The 20,740-nt window shown below is 33.2% G+C and overlaps 1 protein-coding gene across 1 annotated transcript in view; it reads right to left on the minus strand.

Moving 5' to 3' along the window:
• LOC123698622 (RNA-binding protein MEX3B) overlaps positions 1 to 5,787 on the minus strand; it is a 52,781-nt gene extending 46,994 nt beyond the window's left edge. The window contains exon 1 of the mRNA XM_045645350.1: positions 5,421 to 5,787. Coding sequence (XP_045501306.1) covers positions 5,421 to 5,661 — 241 coding nt within the window. The 5' untranslated portion in view covers positions 5,662 to 5,787. The remainder of the gene's footprint in view (positions 1 to 5,420) is intronic.
• Between the last annotated feature and the right edge of the window lie 14,953 nt (positions 5,788 to 20,740).

Consider the following 20,740-nt stretch of genomic DNA (forward strand, 5'->3'; position numbering starts at 1 on the left):
AAAATGTTACACTAATACACTGCGCAAACAGAAGCACGACTTGTTCCAGAAACTGGCGCCATCATGAGTGACAGAGATAGACAATGTACCTTAAAATAAACCTCAAATTCATCGTCTTAAATGCATCCGTAGATCTTATTTCCGAATGCGCGATAAGGATGCAAGATGCGGTTAGTGGCGTCCCAGAATGCATCTGTCAAGTTACACAAAAAATGGGACCATGGAATTTCGGGACGTCTCCGTGCCGGGACACATGCTCGTTTATTTTTTAACCATAGTAGTTTCATTCAAAAATTGTCAACGGCATAAGATTTGTGTAATCTTGTTAAAGTAATAGCATTTTGTTAACAATCAATTTATTGAGTTCTAAGTGTATTTATTAAATCTGACATTAATGGTTATTTTCTGTAAACAAAGGGATCAATTTGGTATCAGTTATGCTAACAGGACAATTTTTAATTTCTCAAAATTATGAAGAATATTATATGGCTTTCTAGTCTGTATGCGTATCGTGGGAAGCTGCATTAATGAGTACCAATCAGACAATCAGACTCGCTTTTAGCGCTCCATATCCGCTCAAGCGAGGAGAGAACGAGTACGCCCCGCGTGTACCAGGCGTGCAGAAGTGTGCAGGAGTTAAAGCCTTGACCCTGACTGCGGTGGCGTCGACCGGAACGCACGCTGAGCTACACTGCAAATCCCGAGTCCCTTTCGCAGTCCCACCGCATAGCCTAGTGTTGTGGTCTTCATGCAGTATGCACTACTCACACGAGTTCTATAGTGTTTCAACTTCATCGATTACACTGATACTTTCATGTTATTATTTTTATTTGGTAAATCTTAATATATATAAATCTCGTGTCACAATGTTTGTCCTCAATGGACTCCTAAACCACTTAACCGATTATAATGAAATTCGCACACCATGTGCAGTTCGATCCAACTTGGGAGATAGGATAGTTTAAATCTCAAATCGTTTTAGAGAAAGCGGGCGAAGCCGCGGGCGGTAAGCTAGTAAATATGATAAAATATTCAGAATTCATAACATTATCTACATCTATATAAAATGACTTTTAGTAGTAGAAACAAATAACGAAAAATAGGGCTTACGATCTTCTCTTAATTTTGCCCTTCACAAGAATAATTAAATAGCTGACACGTCAATATGGAGAGTACGATAAAAAGGTATGTATCAAATCGGGAGTAGAGGGCCGAGGGGTTGGCAGTCATTGATGCGGAACCGGTCCTCGCTAGAACCGGCTTGCGTTGACGGACAGGGATGAATTACTCATCGTCACAACATTTAGGCACTTTATGATGGTACTCTGAATACCAGACGTGATTTCTAATCGCTGTGGTTAGGTTATTAAGAAAATTTATTGAGCTTTATGCGCCGATTAATGCATTATATTATATTGTTATGTAATAAGTAGGCTTTATATTATGATATAATAGATATGCAAGAATTGAAACAGAGGATATACTTTGTCTAAATTGAAACTTACAGTACATAATAATACCGCAACTCTAAAGTGATGCGACAACTTGAATGAGACGTGCACAACACGCTTACCCTACATATCCCAAGTTACAAGATGCAAAACACCGGGCGGCGCGCCACTACAAATCAAAACAACAAACGAGCCGACAGGATCCGATCGACTCGAGACAATCGAACATCGACAATCGATAGTCGAGACTCGATATCGACAACCGGACGTGACGTCACGCCGTGTCCGCGCGTAAACTTGAGAATTTTAAACAACCTCCTTTTGGTATATTGCGTTGAACACATGTCAACGGTATAAACATAGACATTTTTATTGTTTTTGTCGTCGTATCATCTACGTATCAAAGACTATATTTCAATATGTTCGGATTATTCAAAGGATGTATTTTATATTCATGTCATAATAAAGTTTGTAGCTATAAGGTCATAATTACGTGTCGAGTTGAATTTTAACGGTCTTACGGCGAAGGTTTCGTCTTTTGTTCGCGAAATCAAACACATGGCTGACTTATTTAATTAATTCGTTGTGTATGCGCCAATTTTCGTTTTATTGTTTTTATGAATCTGCACGCTAATAATATGCTACGTAAAGTGCATATTAAAACAGTTAAAAATTCCAATTCGTTTCTGTAATTATAAATTTATCTAAACCCGTGTTTCTGAAACTGTAAGTAACTTACCATTTGTCATGAATCAAACAATATTAGAAATTTTTATTATGTAAAAAAGATTCGAATGTAAATAGCAGATATCCAACACAATTGAAATGTATAATCCGGAAAATTGATAATGCTTTATAACAATCGATTTTGTACTTGGGCGGTTTGTCTGTCTCAGGGATGTTGCGGATGCTGATTTTTTCACATCCGCGGATGCGAATGCGGATGCGGAGTTTTGAAGGCTGACATCCGCGGATGCGGATGCGGATGCGGATGTTCATTATGAAAATAAAGTCTATTAATGAAGAATTAAAACAATGGTAACTTAATTATTAACATTTTTATTGTAATCAAATCAAACAGAAGTACTTATTTTTATGTTAAACGCCTACTGGTACTGGTAATATTAGTAAGTAAAATTAAAAATAGGAGCATTATACTCAATAAACAGTAGTATTACCGCCTTTTCTGATTCAAGGCAATTACGCAAAGGTTCGTAAATTAAACCCGCGCTACTAAATAATTGTCCGCTAGGAACACTGCCCGGTGGAGAGGATAAAAATCTTCGTACTATCGGCGATAATACCTTAAATTCCTCTCGATGAACACTCCACCAATTTAGAGGATTTTCACCCACATTTTTTTTTAGTGCGGTAAGCAAGTATGTAATTCCTTTTTAAGTACAGCTTAAATGCTTCCTAATTCTGGCATTTCTGTATTCTCGTCTTCACTCGACGAATCTAATATCACAGCAAGGTCACTACACACAATGATCACTGTATCACAACAACATATATATTTATACGATAAGTAGACCACACACAGCGCAAACAAACACGTAATGATTTATTCACAAGAAACAAATGCACCACAATAAACGTGTCGAAACTTGTCACTAATTCCTTCACTCCCATTGGTCATTGTCACGTGCGAGCGGCACGTGCCAAACGTCGGGCCCGCTCAATTTCTTTCTTGTCGCTACTTGCATGATTTTCACATCCGCATGAACATCCGCACTGATCAATGCGGATGCGGATGCAGATGCAGATGTCCAAATTTATGCGGAAGTTCCGCATTTGCGGATGCGGATGCGAATGTTCGCAACATCCCTGGTCTGTCTGAGCTTTCAACTGAATTCAGAAAAACGTACAAACAATAGCGTTACAAAAAAATGTTGAGATTCAACAAAGAAATGGTAAGACGTCTTTGATGCAATCATAATAACAATAGATTTAACGCAATATAAACTTGTAGGTACTTGTCAGGTACTCGAGATTAATAAAAGTCCCTTCCAGTTGAAAGAGCTCGTTGTATTGAATTTCTGCCAGTTGGATTGCAGTAAAGGAACGAATTCTAAAGATTTTTTTGCTGATAGTGGGTACAAGAAATTACTTCATTCAAAATTTCTTTAGTTGTACATAATGTAGAACTTGTAAGTTGTACGCCGAGCGGTATTGATGCGCGTTTTTATTTAAAATTTAAATTAAATGTTCTTTTTATTTATACTGTAAAAGTTGTCTTGCCTTTTACTATTTCTTTAAAGAACTTGACTATATTTCAAGTCGAAATATGTAAATTGACTGCACATACATAAATGATAAAACCATTAGTCTAAAGTCCATATCATGTACGACAGAAAAAAACTAAAGGAATGAACATGAAATTCCACACAATCACAAATCAAATACGCTTTCATAAAAGAAACAAAAAAACATACGAAAGCGAAACATTGAAACATTTAAAACTACCATCTAAATATAGGCTAACCTACATTAATATTTCTGTACATGGAACCTTGTCACAACAAAGGGCGGACGTTGTTGGGAGTGTTTTAAGGCATTATTGTGGTGGAACTTACAACGACATGGTTGCAAGTGCGATTCGTTTTTTTTCACTTTTAATGCTTGCGTTTCGACTTACAAGAAAGCTTCAACGAATGTTTCTTCAATTGTAAATTTTTGTGTATTTTCATCCTAATACATAATTATTAATTAACATTAATTAGTAAAATACCTACCTATTAGATTCTATTGATATTCATAATACGTAGGTATCGTTATAATTTTTATATACCTATTGATTCAAGAGTCAAATATCTATACCACATCACAATATTATTAATAAAACCGTGAGAAGACATACCTATTATTGACATTTTTTAGATATTTAAAAAATAATAACTCCTAAATATAAATCATTGGAGGTCAAATATAAGAAAAAATAAACGTTCTAAAAGTAATAATTAATTATATACCTACCTCTTCGAAATATATAATTTGTTGGGTTTTTATTAGAATCTAGACTAAAATTGCTAAGCCATTATTTAGTTTAGTTATTACATACCTACGTGCAGTCATCTATTATTAAACTGTCAACATGCGCACGCGCAACGAACTGCATGCATACTTTATTGCTTCTACTTATTAGTATCTGTGGGCATTTTAAATAATAAATATAATGTACATATAATTACTTGAAAATGAATTAAATATCGATTTGAGCACAAATAATAACTACCATGGCATACCTAAGGATGATATCGAAATTTCGATTGACAGGTAAATAAACTCATTTTTAGAACTTTGAAAAAAAACGATACAAAGTTATTTCATACAAAAGAACATCCATTAAATAACGCTCATCTATTCCAATTTTTTCACTAATCATGGGTAGATCCAATTTTTTTCTTACGTACCTAAATACCTGCATTCAAACGAATAATTTTACTTTGAAGTCAACCACGAAATTAACTTTTTCGCTCAAATCTAATGCACATTTAGAAAAATTAGTCTCAGATAAGGCAGCGTCGAGAGCTTTGTCGGAATTTTTTCACCCCGACCCTTTAAAAAAACCCACATCCCTTGGGACCATTTTTTGCTAACGGTACCTTTTAATTAGAAGATTCTACTTTTTTCATACACACTACACAAGTATCGACGGCGCTCATAGATAGGTAGTCATGGGAACTAGCGACATGCAATTATTTACACATTAATATTTATACGCCGAGTGCATTCTACGTGCAATAAGCTACGTACGTCTACGTAAATATCTACGAAATGCGCACTACGCGACACGACACCGCGACATATTTGCGAGGGTAAACAAACAAAAACTGACGGTTTATCTGTTTGGCGATTCCGCCGAGCCGGTGGATAGATCGAACATAACCTATATCGCACGTGCGCCCTTACATAAGGGTGGAGTGAACAGGGTAACAGCCGGCGACATAACCTCAAAGCTCAACCTACCTTGTCTGCCGACGATCTCTGCGACGTGTTCGGAAGAAGGCACCGGGACGCACTCGGTCATGTTCTGCGATTTCTTGGTGCGGTCATCAGGCGGCGGCGCGAAGCCGAGCGGGCTGGCCAATGGGTTGGACGACGGCAGAGTTTCGCCGAAGTTAAGCATGCTCAGCTCGAGAGCGAGCTGAAACGCGCGCTGGTCCTCGACGAGCCCGCCTCCCAGCTCTCCGAAGAGGCTCGACGGCATTTCCACTTGTGAAGCAATCTTGGCGGTAGCGAGAGGTTGCCCTCTCGTAGTGTCACTGGGTAAAAAAGCACGTTCGATCGTGTGGATGCCGCGTTTTGTAGCGTAACGTGCGTGCGGCTGTGTCGCGGCGCGGCGGTAGACTGAGTTGCCGGCCGGCTCGGCATGGGTAGCGCACGCGCTCTGAGGGGAGGGGGGTGGGGTGGCCGGCTGCAGCGGGCGGCCGCGGGATGCAGCTTCCGCCCGCCTAGCAGACGGCGCTCGCAGGTAACTATGCACTGCGATAAGTACATGCCTAATTAATTGCTTACATTCGCTTACGATTGTCCGTGAACTGTTGAACTGTAATTGTAGTAAATCGAAGTGCGGACGCGTCTGAAAAGAGTATCATCAAACTAATTCTTTAGTTGGTTTTACGATATACATGTGGATATACATATGGTGGGATTTAATAATTTTATGAATGTTGAGGAATTAAAAAAAATACATTGATTTTTTATTGATATTTGAGTCAGATACCTCAAACCACAATATTATGAATCGTTAATGAATATTATTTCGAGCAATAACGTTAAAGATCAGTTTAATACTTAAGGTACATAATATCTAGTTTATTTTACTTCATCATTTTTTATATTTAAGATTTGATTAAAAATTACAAGTACGTACTTAGGTACTTAAACTTATACCTAATTATATATTTTTAATTGTTTATAAAATGCTTCTTGCATCTTTTAATTTAATACTCACACCCACAGCTCACATCTACGGGCTTCGATACTGTTTCGTTCGTAGGTACATTCAACTTTTTATAAGAATAAGCTCTAAATCGTGTGATGATATTTGTTACTCTTTCACCTAACGTTAAGAATTAATTATTTTGCCTAAAAAAATGACAAGCTATGAGTTCGGCGACGACCGTGTTTATTGTCCTGGGTTAAAACTTAAATGTAATGAGAATTAATTATTATTATTAAAATATATAGGTACAAGGTTTTAATTACAATTATCATTTAGTTATATTAATGTATAAATCATTTAGCAACAGCTTTACCCCTTTCAAAAGAAGGGTGAGAATTTTATGTCTCTGCGTTGTTATATTATCTGAGGTGTTAAGCTTTTAAATGGCTGTATCGTTTAAAGTGCAGTTTGCATAAACGTGTTGTAAGTTGTAAATGACAAGGATGTAAATTATATATTTTGAGAAAATGATAACTTGACTGCTTCATGGTATTCAATTCTTATTGGATTTAGTGAAAGATCACAACGACGCAATAGCAATTTTTTGGTTTTAATTTAACAAAAACATTATTTTAAGGTTTTCTGGTCTCCAATTTTATCTCTTGTAAATACTGCTTTCTTCTAAATCTAAATCTTTGTGGTAAATTAAAAAAAAATATATAATGACGATTCAAGAGTGCTTCTAGAAGAAGTCTAATTGAATAAATAAATTTTTGAGTTTGAAAAATATCATCATATTACTATAATGCCTAATGGTAACTTTACGAATATACCTATAATACCGTTTTAAATCAAATCTATAATCATCAGTTTCTATTTGTTGACCAAAGCTGTATACTTATATATATATTATAATATACTAACTAGCTGCAGCTTTCCCGCAGCTTCACCCGCCTGGTCAAACTAAATTTTATTCGCTATTTTTTCCCCTGGGAGTATTTATCAAAATCCTTTCTTAGTGACTCATCATAGTGGCAATCGGCATGCCAAATTTTATCGAGATCGGTGCAGTAGGTAATTTAGTATTTGCGTTGATACATCAGTCCATCGCCTTTTTATATAATAAAAGATATATAACTTTAGTAATAGCACAGATAATATAATACTATAGTCATACCTTCTTACAGTAAGGCCAGGCCGTAGCTAGTTTGGGTTTCGCATAACATTAACAGAAAAAGCATTCCCTTGAGGCCCGCAGCTCGTAAGTTCAACTATTGGCAGGTCAAGGCAAGCAAAAACGCTTAAGTTTTTACTACACTTTCGTCCTACGTCAGTACATTTTATGTCAAACCCAAAATAAGCACTAGACTGTGGTTAGGGCTGTCAACCCTATCTTCTAATATATAAAAATCAATGCCACTTTTCGTTGTAATTCCATAACTCGAGAACGGCTGAACCGATTTCGATAATTCTTTTTTTATTATATTCCTTGAAGTACGAGGATGGTTCTTATGTAGAGAAAACGTTAATATGTACCACGGGCGAAGCCGGGGCGGACCGCTAGTTGTGCATAAAGTACTTGACGTTTTTTTCTATGAAAAATGGAAAATGATAGAAAAGTTTTATAATTTATTCTTGCTTATTTATTTTTCAGTAAATATATTATTATTTATTATTATTTTCTTTGCTATGAGACAGTAGAATATATGGAATTTGAATGTGGGAAATAAAAAATGCCCTAACATAAGAAAAATGTAATTAATTTAAATGAAACCTATCCCAATACCCAATTGCAAAGTTCAATTAGTGCAAATTATCTAATTAACCTTAATTATTAAATTAATTTTAAGTTTAATTAATTGACAACCCTAACATATAGACCTAAAGAACCTCTTATATATTTCTAGGATTAACCAATATTTACCGTAAAATCTTGGATTTGCAGAAAGAAATTACTTAGCTTAAGCTTAAGATAAAGAATAACGTTTCGAATGTTTTAGTGGTTAATTCTTTTAAGTATTCTGAATAAATTATTAAATATGTGCAAGTAACAGAAACTATTTCTTTTTGTTTTAAATTTAATCTGACGTTTTATTTACCTACTAGCTGCTCCGCGCGGTTTCACCCCTGTGGCTCCACTCCTTGGTCGTAGCGTGCTGCGTGATGATATTATATTTCACTTTCTCGATAAATGGGCTAGATTTGCGCGTTCAAACAAACAAACTCTTCAGCTTTATATTAATTATTAGTATAGATATTATAAAAAACTATTGAGCAAACATAAGTCATACCTATATTTACAACTAACCGTATTTTTTACTTCTTTATATTCTAATATTATAGTTTGTTCTTACACGACTGAATACATTATAAATTGTTAAAAAAAATCAGAAATCAATACTAGTTACAACAAAAACAGGTTAAATAAGAGCAAATAATTATGCTCAATTATTTCTTGTTAATTTGATCCAATCCTATAGGTGGTCCTTATGTCGTGCGTGAATATTTTTTTCAATAAAAATATAAAAAAAAATACAATAAACAGATGGTGAATGGCTTGATGCATACACGCAAGACAAGTCGGTGTTGGCTAATTATGTTTTAAATAGACTACTTTTTAATGAGAGCTTACTTGAAAATTGAAAGACTTAAAAATATGAATAAGTAATGAAAGTATTGCAAATGCCAGTTATATATAAATTACAGTAGATTATGTGTGAGGTTAGATAACTATTTATATAAATATCTCCAAAAAAATATCAGAAAAAAACTTGTAAAAGCATAGTTTGCTTTCATCATAGAGATCTAGTTTACCTTTAGTTTCTGTGATCTGTGGCTTTCATCTTAAATGTATTACGTTGAAAGATGAATAAATTACTTGGTTGTTCATAATACATATTATGTTAACGTTAAAAAAATAATTTTTCGGTACATTAAGATCCCAAAATTGATTTAGTTATAAGTTGAACCCAATTTTAAGTATTTTTATGTAAGGCTTTTCTTAAAGGATCCCGCATAAGTGCGATGACGCATTGACATGTTTCATCTGACTCTTCGTTATAAAAACATATAAAAATATATTATCAAAATATTATTTAAGTATTAAAATGCATAAAAGTAACAAAACTCCGTACAATATTATGTAGGAAGAAAGAAATATAAGATTTTGGGTTTTCGAATCAGACTGTACAGTGGGGTGACCACGATTAATTCAGAACTTTTAAAAATATTCGATTTTAAAAATTTGCTATGAAATTAGGTAACAAAAAATAAGAATACAAGATATTTTAATTTTAAATGGATCTCTCCATTAATTGTATTAATTAATAGCTCTGCTTCGGCTTCGCAGTATCACCAGCGGACGAACCTGCAGGAAAAACAAGTAAGCAAAGTTAAATTGTTATTCCGGTATACATGTAATATGCTACAAAGTTTGCTACATAACGGCCAAAAATCTATAATCAAATCCGTTTAGTGGTTTTCGCGTGAAAAAGTAACACACATAATAAACATACATCATTCCATCCTTCCATCAGTTTTTCATTGCTCATATAAAATGTTTTGAATTTAATAGCAGGTTTTTTACTTAATAAAGATATCGTAATTTTTTGGTGCACAATGTCCTCATTACAAATGCGTGTATGGAAGAAATGCATACGTATTACGTAAGTAATTATGATAATTGTATCCTAGCTTATCTTATCTCATTATATCTCTGTATTATTGAGAATTTGCTGGAATGGATCTACAATAATAAATGGAATACGTATTATAATAAATTTCAAATATGTTACTTTAAAAATATTATTATGAAATTTTACTAAAATCTATTTTTTATAGTCTAAATAAAAAGCGCATAGGTATTTAGTAGCGAAGTTAATGAAACAATTGAGCGCACTCTCTTTTAAAAATCGTATATCTAACAATCAAAATATGTATCGATACGATATCAAATTTTAAGTCATCATTCACACATAACGTCACGAAACTACCACCAAGCTTTAACAAATGAAGTGCAAGCTGCACACACCCCAGCCTATCCATTAACCCAATTCAAGACTTCCTAAATAATAATTCGTGAGAAAGTCCCGCGCGTGTGTCGCATAGCGTCACCCTTCGTCTTGAGTTCAAAGTACAGTCGTGTACAAAACATTACAGGTACAATTTTTTTTCTTGCTCAAACCATCTGCTTATAAAACGGATAGCAGATGTAAGCCAGGCTATTGTACTCGGTAGAACAGTTTTTTTTGCACTTTATGAAGATTGAACGGATGTGAAGACGTATGGAGAATCGATCTTAATGTAACAAAACAGTTTCCTTAATTTCTGAAGTTTTTGTTAGAGGTAGGAAGCCAGGTTCCGGTGATATAGTTCGGGGATTTCTAGTTAATATTGTGTTATGATGTAGATTAATGGGGTGATCTATTAAATAATGCCCGAGTTAGTATTATATTGTACACTTTATTGTTCTTTTTTTGTTGATTTTGATAAAAAATATATCTTGCTGATTCGTTTTATTTTATTTATGGGATAATATATATTATTACATAAATTTGAAGTTTTATTTTAGAATATGTTATTACCAAAATATGAAAGTATTTTGTAAAGGATTTAACTCAGAAGAATTGTATTTTATTTTTAAGTAAACAAATGAATAAGTTTTTGCAAACTGTAAATTTTCTATTGTGCGAATTTACTTTATATTTGGAGCGTTTTTACGTGCCAAAATAAATGAATTAATTTTGTTGAATAAAAATATTATAAAGCAAGCTATTTCATTGAATTAGAAGGAGGGAAGACGTTTAGAAACATGACGAAATAAAACTAATATTGCGTCATCTACTTACGTCAAATTCTCTTCTTTAATTTTTAACAAGTTAAACTTGAGTTTTGATCAAATTCTGCCGAAAATTACAAACAGAATTCAAGCTTAAGGATCAAAGGCATTAAAAAAGTGAAAATTATTGAGAACCCTTGAAGGGAGGCTGCCGGAACGACAACCCTTGTAAGTTCAATGACCTCCGCGCTAATTTCGCCTTGGACTGCAAACAAAAATTCACTAATTCATTGTGATTCAATTGTTTGCTGAGACCTTATTATTAAAAACTGAATGAATATTAGTATTATAGAGGTAACTTTCATTCATTTATTTTTTCGTATTTTTAATATATTTGTTTTCGAAAAGGTATATATCTTGGTAGTACTTAAATAACTGGATCATTGTATGTGAGCGTTTGTTTGTGGTTTTACCTGTTACTCTTTACTCTGCTAAATGAATTTGATGAAGTTTTCATAGATTTAGCTAAAATTGAATCCGAAAATAAACAAAACTTATTTTTATAAAGCGATTAATGTTAAACGGATAAGTGTACAAAACTTTTCCAAATTATTTGTGAATAAGCTTTTGTTCATAAAATAAAATAAAATTCTTTGAAAACATTATAACGAAGACGCGTGGAGAACTCGTATAAGATATTTAAGAATGTACTTAAAATAATCCGTGAATTGGATATAATTTCTGAATCTATAGGTTTGTTTCATTCATGTTTTCATCCCTAATCAGGTTTAATTGAAATATTTCAGGCAATTTTCATGGATTTTCTGAAAGAACTTATGATTATGAGACGCGTAGGAGTCACATCCCCTAATAGCTTCATATCATTTCAATAGCTATTCATTAATATACCTATAATAAGAAAACATTAAGTGAGGAAAAATTATTTACATATTAGAAATTGCGGACCTTCAAAACAAATCAATTATTTCATTATCTATTTTACTGATACGATAATTAGTGCACATAATAGGTAACTCGCTTATGGATTCTTCAAAAGAAAATGTACGCTATTCTATTTCATAATCAAACCTATCTTTGTAATATTCAAACTGCAAATTTATAAAGTGAAATATTTTTAACTAAACATTAAAAACAAAAACATAAAGGTAAATTACCTACATGTTACGTTGCACACGCATTATTTTTATTTATTAGCCGTATAACAAACGAACGAAAGCATAATTGAAATATAATTACACTAAAATCAAAAACATAACCTAAAAAATGGGGTCTAAAAAATAGCGGCAACAAAACCGCCGGTAAACGTCTTGAATGCGGCCCGGTGCAAGGACAGCTGGCAAAGCCTGAGAAAGGACCCTTACAAAGCCCTTAGGGTCAACAACGATGCAAAAATTTCATTCATTTTAAACTTATCGAGACGATTTATGCAGTGGGAATTTGATTTAGTTTTATTTCGTACGGATAATGAGGTCTTGATCCGAATCTGGTCTTGGTTTGAGAAGTTTTGATTGCGTTTGGATATTTTAATTCCATGTTAGATTCCGAATGTTCCCATTATAACCTAAGTATAGGTAAAAATTTGCGGAGTTTAAAAATTTAGATATTTTGTATGCTTTTTCCTTCATAAGACGAGTGAATCGTTTCCATATCGCGGGTCTCAAACCATAGGGGCGTATCCACAAAACCCCTACTTTTCAGGAGAGTCATGGCAAATAGACGGCAAAACTCCGTCAAATTTCCCCCATAAATGTATGGAATTTATGGACGTAAAACCCTTCTCCTTGAATTATTAATATTTATACTTATATTTATTTTTACCTAGTCGGTGACTCAAAATATTGTAATTTAGGAATGAGAACCCATCGAAATTAACGTTATTTACGCGGTTTTTAAAAATCTTACGCCTGTTTGGCTTGGCATTTATATTGAGAGGCGTTTGAATTCAAAGTAGAGGTATAAACCAGTTTTATTCTACAATCTAGACAAAAAAAACAAATGGAAGTAATTACACAATATTTTCTGTATGAAAATAAAAATAAGCATACTTACCTATAAAAAATTAAATTTATTTATAAATCTGAACATAGTTACTTACCTACTTTAAATGACTAAAGTCACAAACATTGATAACTACGTTAAAAACAACCGACTTCAATATGTAACGGAAAAGTAAAAAATAAAAAAAAGATTTGATGTTATTAATTCGTTATTGAAGTCGGTTGTTTTTAACGTAGTTATTTTTAATACTTTATAGTTTATTTATCAACACGAATCAAACGAGCCCAAGCTCGATAAAGTTGAGTCAATATATTACTGAGTTCCTATGACCACCTTCCGATTCCATCATCAAATCAGCTCTATGTCATGATAATGTTTCATCGTTATCCAATTATTTACATACGTATACAAAATTTCAGCTTAATCGGTTACCGGGAAGTGTATCAAAGTTACTTGCTAGATTTCAATTAAGCCATCGAGATCAGACAAAAATGCTCATAAAATAAAAACTGCTAGGCCTATCCGAATAATTTTTTTATGAAACCAATTCGACACCATTGCGCATCAAACAAAAAAAGAATCACATAAATCGGTCCAGAAACCTCGGAGTAATCGGTGTGCATTAATAAAAAAAATATACCGGCCAAATTGATAACCTAATTTTTACATGATTTGCTGAAGACATCATTACATAATATCTTAGCATTGAAGCTACCACTGAATTTCGATTTTGTCCTGGGCAGCAATCAGAATAAAGAATCAGGTGTTCCACATTGGTAAGCTTGGTGATATAAGTACCTATACAAACATGTTGAGACTTCATTTGCCCCTCTGTTTCTCTCGTACTCTGGCCAAAAGTAACAGTAGCCCTGTTTGCTAGTGAGCAAACAGGGCTACTATCACAATACATAATGCAGTGGCATTATGTATTGTGATATTTATAAAGCCCAATTTCCTTTTATAAAAGATAGGTTTACCCAAAACTAATGGACAGTATAATACTGCTTCGAAATCAAAGGTACAGACAAGAAGAGTAGAGTCAACCATTGCCTTTAATTTATCTTCTTCTTTTCTTCTTTGGCATATTCTTTCCTATTAACATGTTTTTCATATTCCTCCTGTTTTTCTTTCTGTTCTTCTTTGGGTAACTGCTCAAACTTATGACACCAACATTGGTCTATCCTCGGCTTGTGAAAATCTATATTATTTTCCAGAATTAATTCTTTGTATGAAATCTTGCAGATAGGAACCTTATTATTCTCCATGAAATGTTCTTTATAAAATAACTAGCTTACCGCCCGCGACTTCGCCCGCTTTCTCTAAAACGATTTGAAATTTAAACTATCCTATCTCTCAAGTTGGATCGAACTGCACATGGTGTGCGAATTTTATTATTTTGTTTTTAGTGTTATTCCACGCATTAGAATTACATATACTCGCTTTGGCATCTCACTGCAGAATGATCGTGTTTCCGTGTTGTTGACATGACGATACGTCCACCAACTTGCTCTGTGACGTCCTCTTAGTGACGAAATCTTGAGACAGCAATACTTAAATATGTAGACGTATGTGCATACGTCCGCAGTTATGACTTAATATCCCCAGGATCATGTTGACATTGATGGTCGTATGTGCATACGTCTATATAGCTCGACACAATGATTTCAGGTTAAAATAAAACAAACAGTCGTATGTGCATACGTCTATAAGGCATGTCAAAACTGCCTCAATAAGCAATAATATTGCTCTTACGTCTATTATACGGCTATATGGCCTAACAATAATTGTAGACTGTCTAGCTTACGGCAAATAATATTTTGCATTTTATACAAAAAGTAATCAGTATTAAATTATAAGAAAAATTGAGGTTATGTATTGCTTAAAGTAGAATCCAATGGCATTAAAAACGAAAAATCGCATTTTTGCATATACGCCCCTATGGTTTGAGACCCGCGATATGTGTCAAAACTATGGTCAAAACAGTCTGGAGGCATGTTACCTACCTACAATAACTTAAATGACTAACAATATTGAAAATTGCCGCCAAAACGAAAGGGGATCGTTGAAAGTTTCCCGCCTTTTATTAACAATAAAACATTTGACGAATTCAATCTAAATGCAATATGTTTATTATTAAAAAAAATGATTATTTAATAATTTAAAAGCTCTTTGGTTAGTAATATCGTATATTTATGAAAGCTTATTATTTGCAATTTATAGTGAATATAAATAAGCAATATATACGGCAAAATCTATAGCACTCTGGTCCATACAATCCTATGCATATCTGTACATTTAATTTGAGACCAACTGGAGAGTCAATAGAGTGCTTCCACGTGCGAAAACTTCATATCAGGTTATTATCAAGCACAAATTTTCCGCACAAACTATATTAACAAGGAAATAGCACGTGCAATCCACTTGTATTATGTAAATTGATCTCAAGTACATTTGCTTTTCTTTTCATAATAAGAATAACCTGGTGTTTTGCGCATGTTCTTTCAAGCGACCTGCGAGGATTGTTAAGTATTATTACCTGAAACATTTAGATTTAGCTCGATGTCGTTCGAAACTTTTGATTTGACATCTAGAAATACATGAAACATCTTCAAAATGTAGGTACATGTGGAATGTAGATAAAGAACTTAATTTTTAAATTAAATATTTGTTGTGTGCTCTGTGTTGTACAATTCTAATTATTTAATTTCTTTTTTTATATTTTTATTAGTATACCTATGTTGTTACTTTTTTTTTATTTTCGATAAATAGTCTTATCTTATTATTCACTAGGCAGGTATAGGTACTACATTAAAATTACAACTGATATTATATCGTCAAATCGCATCGAATGTAGAGTACCTACATAATCTATACATATAATAAAATCGTAGGAAAGTCAAAACTGTACATTGAATATTTTTTTAAAAGAATACCTGGGCCGTGATCTATAATCGATATAGAAGCCAAAAACATAGTTTTTAGAATTTTTGTCTGTTTGTCTGTTTGTCTGTTTGTCTGTTTGTCTGTTTGTCTGTTTGTCTGTATGTTTGTCCGAGCTAATCTCGAAAGGTACTGCATAGATTGACTTCAAATTTTGCATGAATATTACTAACAGGTCGGGTGAGGCTATAGGCTACATATTATCAAGCTATCACCTACGGGGGAGGAGCTGTGAACCTTTATTTTTCTTACGTATTCCGTGTATTACGACAGCGTACAATCTAAAGACTCATGTTTAAATGTTGGTTTCGAGTAAGCCATGCTATTATCTAGCTTTACAAAATAAAAACTATGTCATTTACGTAATTTGGGCAGAGAAACAGTTTAATGAATTTAGTAGTATAAAGACAAATTAGAAACAGCGCCATCCATTGAATGTTATAAAAATCAAATCAATTTACACGTTAACTATTGGAAATTAATAATCAAATGACGCATATATAAATGTTGTTTGACAATATCTAGATTGACACTATAAAAATTATGCCATTTAAGTAACTTGGGAAGAGAAACATAGCTTAAAGAATGTAAGTTGTATAATGTTAATTTTGTAACAGCGCCATCTATGAGATTTCGTAAAAATCAAATCAATTTACATGTTAACACTACTGAACACAATGTTAAAAATTAATAATTTAAATATAATTATGTTATTTATTTATTTAACTCTTTAACCCATATCTTCCGTTCCCTATAAGATATATATTTCGTGTAAATAATAAACTACATTTTTTTAAAGTGAGGGTAGATGTTTATTATTTTAAGTAAAAATAGACACCATTATCTACAGTTAATCTAATGATTGTGTTCCAAAGAGTATACTAATATATTGTTGTGTTCATTAGTTACAATTTTAAAAATCTTCGTGTTTTATAAATTTACTAGCTTACCGCCCGCGGCTTCGTCCGCTTTGTCTAAAACCTAATAAATTATGTACTAAAACCTTCCTCTTGAATCAGTCTATCTATTAAAAAAACCGCATCAAAATCTGTTGCGAAGTTTTAAAGATTTAAGCATACAAAGGGACATAGGGACATAGGGACACAGAAAGCGACTTTTTTCATACTATGTAGTGATATTTATAAAGCAATTGAATGCCATAAAACCAAAAATATCAAATGCAATCTTCGTGTTTTGTGAATTTTCACCATCATGCGTTCCCACAAAAGGTAAGTTGTTACTTACAGGTATTTATTGAAATGAAATGAATGATTCTTTTATTATTTTGAGGTGCATTGGGAACAGAAGTTTTTGATAAAATTTTATTTGTAAGTAGCTTTTTTTATAGATTTACAGTTAACTTTTGATTTTTTTATTTACAGATTCAATGCTAATAAAATTATATCGCCTTTGGAAGACGATTTCTGCTGATATTTTTACTACACCACTTGAAAATTGATGATTTGATGATAAAGCATCGAGGATTAAGTGGAAATTAGTAATCATCCGCTTCGTCAATTTTTGACTGAAGTTAATGTCCAACGTCCAATGGTTCAATCATTGGAAGTATCTCGGGAAATTTTGGAGGATATTTTTCAGGAAGGAGAGGAGGGGCAGCCAACCACATATCAAACTACTACGTTTTAGTACCGAAAAAAATTTTATTGCCAAATGAAACGTAAATTTTGCACTCACAACTTTACAAGTAATGTTTTTATTTTGACTTTGCGGTTATCTGATTATAATATTTATCGTTATGGCTATCGACGTACCGACCGTACTGGGATCAGAGTAGGTACATGATATACAGTTCATCATCCAGGATTGCTTAGAGCATTTTCACACTGAAAAAGATGTTTTCTTTGAATCGTAGTTGCTTCATTTATTTATTTTTAATCATTTTACATAATATGTTTTATATTTAATAAATATATCATTTTCATTATTTAAGTAGATAAAATAAATTATGTAACGGTTTTATAAGAAAACACATTATATTTGTTAGGCGACGGTGATTTCTTCCAGGCAAAAGATATTCATCAGCTCAATAAAATTGAACAGTATGTTGTTAGTTATTCTTTAGATTCACAATTGTAATGAGCATTTCCGCATGCAAGTTGTATCGTAGTTTAGATATATCATAGTTTTTACATATTAAAGTTCCAACAAAACCCTCAAATTTTTTAGTAGAGTTGAGCAAGATAATTTGAAAAATGTGCCGTGTTAAGTATTATAGAAAAGGTTAGTTCGTTGGTAATTATTATTTCTTCTTCATTTACATGTTGTTAGTAAAAATAAACTTTAACTAACAGTCAAAGTAGTCAAAGTATATTTTAACTAATACTACTTAATATCTATTATACTTATGTTCAGTATTTATCTGTATTATTATTGCTTGACAATTAATATATTTTCATGTCGTATACCAAATTATAAACATAAGTTTAATATGTAATTAGCTGGATTTATTTTTACACACTCACAGACTTATATTTTATGTTAAATGTTAAAAGAGTGTTAATATGTAGTGTAAATCATAATACATTTTTTCACAATTAAAATAATCCTTTTTTCTGATGGTGTTGGCATTGAATTAAACCGCGCTGTCGTTTCGTTCACAAAAAGTGATGTTATAAGGAGCATATTCGGTCCACATATCATAAAAAATCTGTGCGAAAACAATAAACACGTGTGAGGCCCTCACGGCAGATCGGGGCGGTCTGACGCGAAGTGGGGACAGCGTTGTCACTGTATCGCTCTAGCCACGCTGGTCAACAGACTTATTCGTTAGTTCAGTTTTGTATTAAGACCGCTGTGACATCCAACCCGTGAGACAACCAAACCCGGTCTCCCCTACTATCCCGTGAGACCGAACCTTCACTGAGAGGGTATGACATCACACAGCTGATCGCAAACGGCATATTGTACTATCCCGTGAGACCGAAACCCTCACTGAGAGGGAATTTCGTCTCACTACTGATCACGACAGTCATATTTTATCTCGAGAATCTGAAACTTTACTCAATATGAAGACCGTTTGACAAATGATAGGGTGCATCATAATAAGATGAACATGAGCATAAGCAATGACTAGAGTAGGGACGCGAATATTACAATTATATGAGACAAGAACGATTAATAAGTTTGTTTAATGAAAGATTAAGAATTGAAACTATTCGGTCTCTGGAAACGTACGAATAGCGAGAGGCCCGTCTTACTGCAGACAGATTTCGTCATAGTCTTAATGTCTTGAGGTAAACAATCTACGAATTCGGTGGTGTGGTCTGACAAATATAAAAGTGGGTTTGCTTATAACCTCACAATTGATTACAGATCATTTTCTGTATAGGCGATATTAACGTAGTATGTTCTTTTTGTAATGCTTTAAAGTGTAGTAAGGCGATTCGGCTTTCGTTTGAAGATACACCGGAACCTTTCACAAAATCACTACTTTTAGAGGAACATACTGTGCAATTAGCGTTTAGCTAATATTATGTATATTCTGTGGTGCAATGTAAACTGTTATTAGACAATATTCGCTCTTATATTAGTGCGTTTCAAATGATCCTTTGGTGCTCAATAATTATCAGAAGATCCGTTCATGCTTACTTTTAAGATACAAGGTCAAGTTTACCATTTGATAGGATCCCTTTTGCCTGAAGGCCAAGCTAAGTTTGTTTAAATATATTTTGTATTCGACTACAACGAATAGTGGAATACAAGAAATCAGTATTTCTCAAATTTAAAACTGAACTCATTTCACAGTTTTAGAACAGGTTAATTCGTATGTATGCAGTTTTAAATCGACATTAGAAGCTTTTCCTCAAGATGGTGATATCGGCACTCAGGAACTCCCTGGACGTGTTATAACGCCCAGGCCACAGTATTACAATTTTTCCTACAGTAGGGCGACGAATGTATTTTCGCATAGCAACGGAGGGGAACTCGCGGGGGGTCAAGTGACGCGGGCCACGTACCACAAACATGCTTAGTTTGTGGTATCGAGCGCGAAAGATAGTCATCGTGTTTTTAGTAAAGTTACTATGTAAACTAACGTAATTTAATACTTAGGTACATATTCTATAATGGTGTACTCAAACTGTTAATCTACATTTAATTTAGATTATTATTTGATACTAAGTAAATGTATAATTTAAACCACATTCATGTTTTCTTCAGATTTTAAGATTTTCTTATCAGAGTGTTCAATTTTAATGTAGTTAAATTTTATATGAGACAATAATTAAGAAAATTTTAAAATAAAGTGTCACGTATTTTTTTTAAACGACGAATGACGAAAAACGACCTAATCGCGGACGAAGTCGCGGGCAACAGCTAGTATATAATATCCATACAGACTCTCACAACATTAAAAACCCAAAATTGTCGTTATATTTACTGTATAAGTATACTATGCTATTATCACAGGTATCTAGGTATGTATTATCTATTAATCCAGGAGAATGAGATCTTATTATCAACTATAACACATTTTCCTGGAATTATCAAGCAGATTTGTGAAGACAATGTACGTTGTTAATAGCAAGAATTACTGGGAAATATCTATTAAGCTTTTGCTTATCGTTTTACAAAACTGTTAATATTTTATTGGGGGAAAGATAAGATTACATTGATAGACTGTTTCTTCATTCATGCTTAGTAAAG

The sequence above is a fragment of the Colias croceus genome, chromosome 16, assembly GCF_905220415.1.
Source record: "Colias croceus chromosome 16, ilColCroc2.1".
Taxonomy (NCBI): domain Eukaryota; kingdom Metazoa; phylum Arthropoda; class Insecta; order Lepidoptera; family Pieridae; genus Colias; species Colias croceus.